The following is a 2,403-nucleotide window of genomic DNA, read 5'->3' as shown; positions in this document are numbered from 1 at the left end:
TGATCATTAGCTCTTTTTAAAATGTATATATTTTTGTACTTAATGATCATTAGCTCTTTTTAAAAAGTATATGTATTTTATTTTATTTTTATTTTTATTTTTTTTATTCTTACTTATTTTTATTAAGCACCAGCTTAATACTGCAGAAAATTTCAAATCACCCATTTTTCCCTCCCTCACCCAAATTCTTGATAAAGAGCTCTTCAAGTGAAGACATGCTCTCCTCTCTTCTGTATAAAACTTTATCAAATAAAGGCAAATAACTGTGTACATCTTGCTGTAAAATGCTGCCCACGGCTGTGGAAAGTGTCTGCTCAGGCTCCTTTCACTGCCCAGGTCCTGAAAGACTCTTGTTCATGAACTGCCTCTTCACAAAGCAAGTCCACCACTTGCTAGGTTTATCATTCTGAGGGTCAAAAACTTTCTCACAAAGTCTCAGTCCAGTCTCTTGTCTCAGCTGCTGTAAGTAGGCCCTCATCACCTCATCTTCCTGTTTGTATGCAGGTTTGGCATAAATTGCATTAAGTGGAAAACCAGGCTCTCCAGGAATGGGAAAATTAGTGATTCCCAGCGTATACATTTCTTTTTCACCTTGGCTTTTGGAATTGCACTTCTGGAGTTTCTTTAGACACTCAGAAATGTAGAGAGTTATATATATCAAGGTTCTATCAGCTTCATTCTTAATCTCATAGTTTTTGAAGAAGACATTGGCCTTAAAATAATAGATGGCTTCATCCACAATATCTGTATCTTTTGTCTCTCTAGGGGCAGGTCCTTTGAACTGACTTCTGATAGGCAACAGTGCCATGTTTCCAATGAGTTTGGTGTCAGGGTCCATGAGAGAAGAGTGGTAAGCCGGCATCTTGGCGGCGCTGGTGTTTCAAGATAGACGAGGAGGTTGGGGTTCAAGCGCGGCGCTTCCGGTCCGGGGGCCCGGGCAGGGTAGCTAAAAAGTATATGTATTTTAAAGATTTATTTATTTATTTGAGAGAGAAAGAGAGAGAGAGCAGGAGGGAGGGGCAGAAGGAGAAGGAGAAAGAGAATCTTAAGCAGGCTCCACAACCAGTGGAGTCCCACACGGGGCTCCATCTCACGACCTTGAGATCATGACCTGAGCCAAAACCAAGAGCTGGATGCTCAACCGACTGAGCCACCCAGATGCCCCAGTAATCATTAGCTCTTATTATTATTCATCTCCCAGAATTCTTTTCTGTTTGCCCTGGCTCTTCCAGTCAGGTTTCTCCAAGGAGGAGAGGAGGGTTTGAATGGCAGGTGAGTTTGTGGGCCTCCACTAGCTGCTGCTACGACATCTTAGGTTCAGGAATGCTGCCAGTTGTAGTGATGACCTTAGAGTCTGGTAAGAAAATGTAAGTGTGACATTGACAGGAGCTGAGGCATCTGTAATTAAGCATCTTGTCTTTGAGCACTTGATTGCATCTATCTATAGATGTATATATGCGTATATATTTATTTATAAAGTATAATTAAGTTAAATGTTTGTGGTGAGATTTTTAACCCTTCCGTGACGTTTCCTATGGCCATTTTCACTGCAGTTGCTTCCAGAACAAAACTTTGTTGTGAGACATTCTAAGGAATTTCAAAACTACACGTATTTTAGCTTTTGCTTTACATTTTTAAAAAAGTCTTACAATGGAAATATTCACTATGATTTACAACAAAGTGAAAACTTCAGGAATTATAGTTGCTTTCATCCCGGGATAACATTTGCTGTTTGCTGGGAATGAATATCAGCCATAAAAAATAGATGGGAGCTGCTTATTTAGTGTTTTCATTTGTTATAGCAAATCTATCTGTCAGGCGAATATGACAACAAGATGAGCATCCCCAGTTTGATTCATACAGGAGGAGCAGGGGAGCTCTGCAGAGATTGGACTTAGGCATGGTATATGAGGGAAATGCAGTTTCATAAAGAAATCAGAATAAACCCCACAGCCAGCATACTTAGCAGGACAGCACTTTAAGCCCACCTAATAGTGACATGCATTTTAGAATGTTTCCAGCTTTCAATTTTTACCACCAGGGTACCCCTCTTCCAACTTAGATTTTTGGTTACAAATTACTGGTACATTACTCTGAAAGCTTAGTTTCTTCATAGAGTTCCTTATAGGCAAAGGCCAGTATGCTGCACAGTTATTCCTTTGTTCCACAGGACTTCTTAAATCCCTACTATGTTCTAAGTAAATGTCAGTGGCTGGGGGAGGAATGAGATATGGTTGCTTGCTCCAGAGGGTGAGAGCCTGGAGGCAGAGTCAACTCACCTACAAACAAGCAAATGCAATGAAATGTCGGCCGCATTCCAGAAGTAATAGCTTATGGGGCAAGAAAGAGTTGTCATTTCCACTTGTGGGTAAAGATGTCCATATCAGAAAGGGATTCAGAGAA

General features: G+C 40.6%; 1 protein-coding gene across 1 annotated transcript; it reads right to left on the bottom strand.

The window, feature by feature from the left end:
- Positions 1–228: 228 nt before the first annotated feature.
- On the bottom strand, positions 229–940 carry LOC110585751 (actin-related protein 2/3 complex subunit 3-like). Its single transcript, XM_044913256.1, has one exon. The coding sequence runs from the start codon at positions 860–862 to the stop codon at positions 326–328; it is 537 nt and encodes a 178-aa protein (XP_044769191.1). The 5' UTR covers positions 863–940; the 3' UTR covers positions 229–325.
- Positions 941–2,403: the final 1,463 nt, after the last annotated feature.

Source organism: Neomonachus schauinslandi, chromosome 3, assembly GCF_002201575.2.
Source record: "Neomonachus schauinslandi chromosome 3, ASM220157v2, whole genome shotgun sequence".
Lineage (NCBI taxonomy): Eukaryota > Metazoa > Chordata > Mammalia > Carnivora > Phocidae > Neomonachus > Neomonachus schauinslandi.
This window is presented reverse-complemented; position numbering and strand designations above follow the sequence as displayed.

What these genes read in the sequence shown, in the direction of transcription:
- LOC110585751 (XM_044913256.1), bottom strand. Translation starts at nt 862, where the DNA reads ATGCCGGCTTACCACTCTTCTCTCATGGACCCTGACACCAAACTCATT.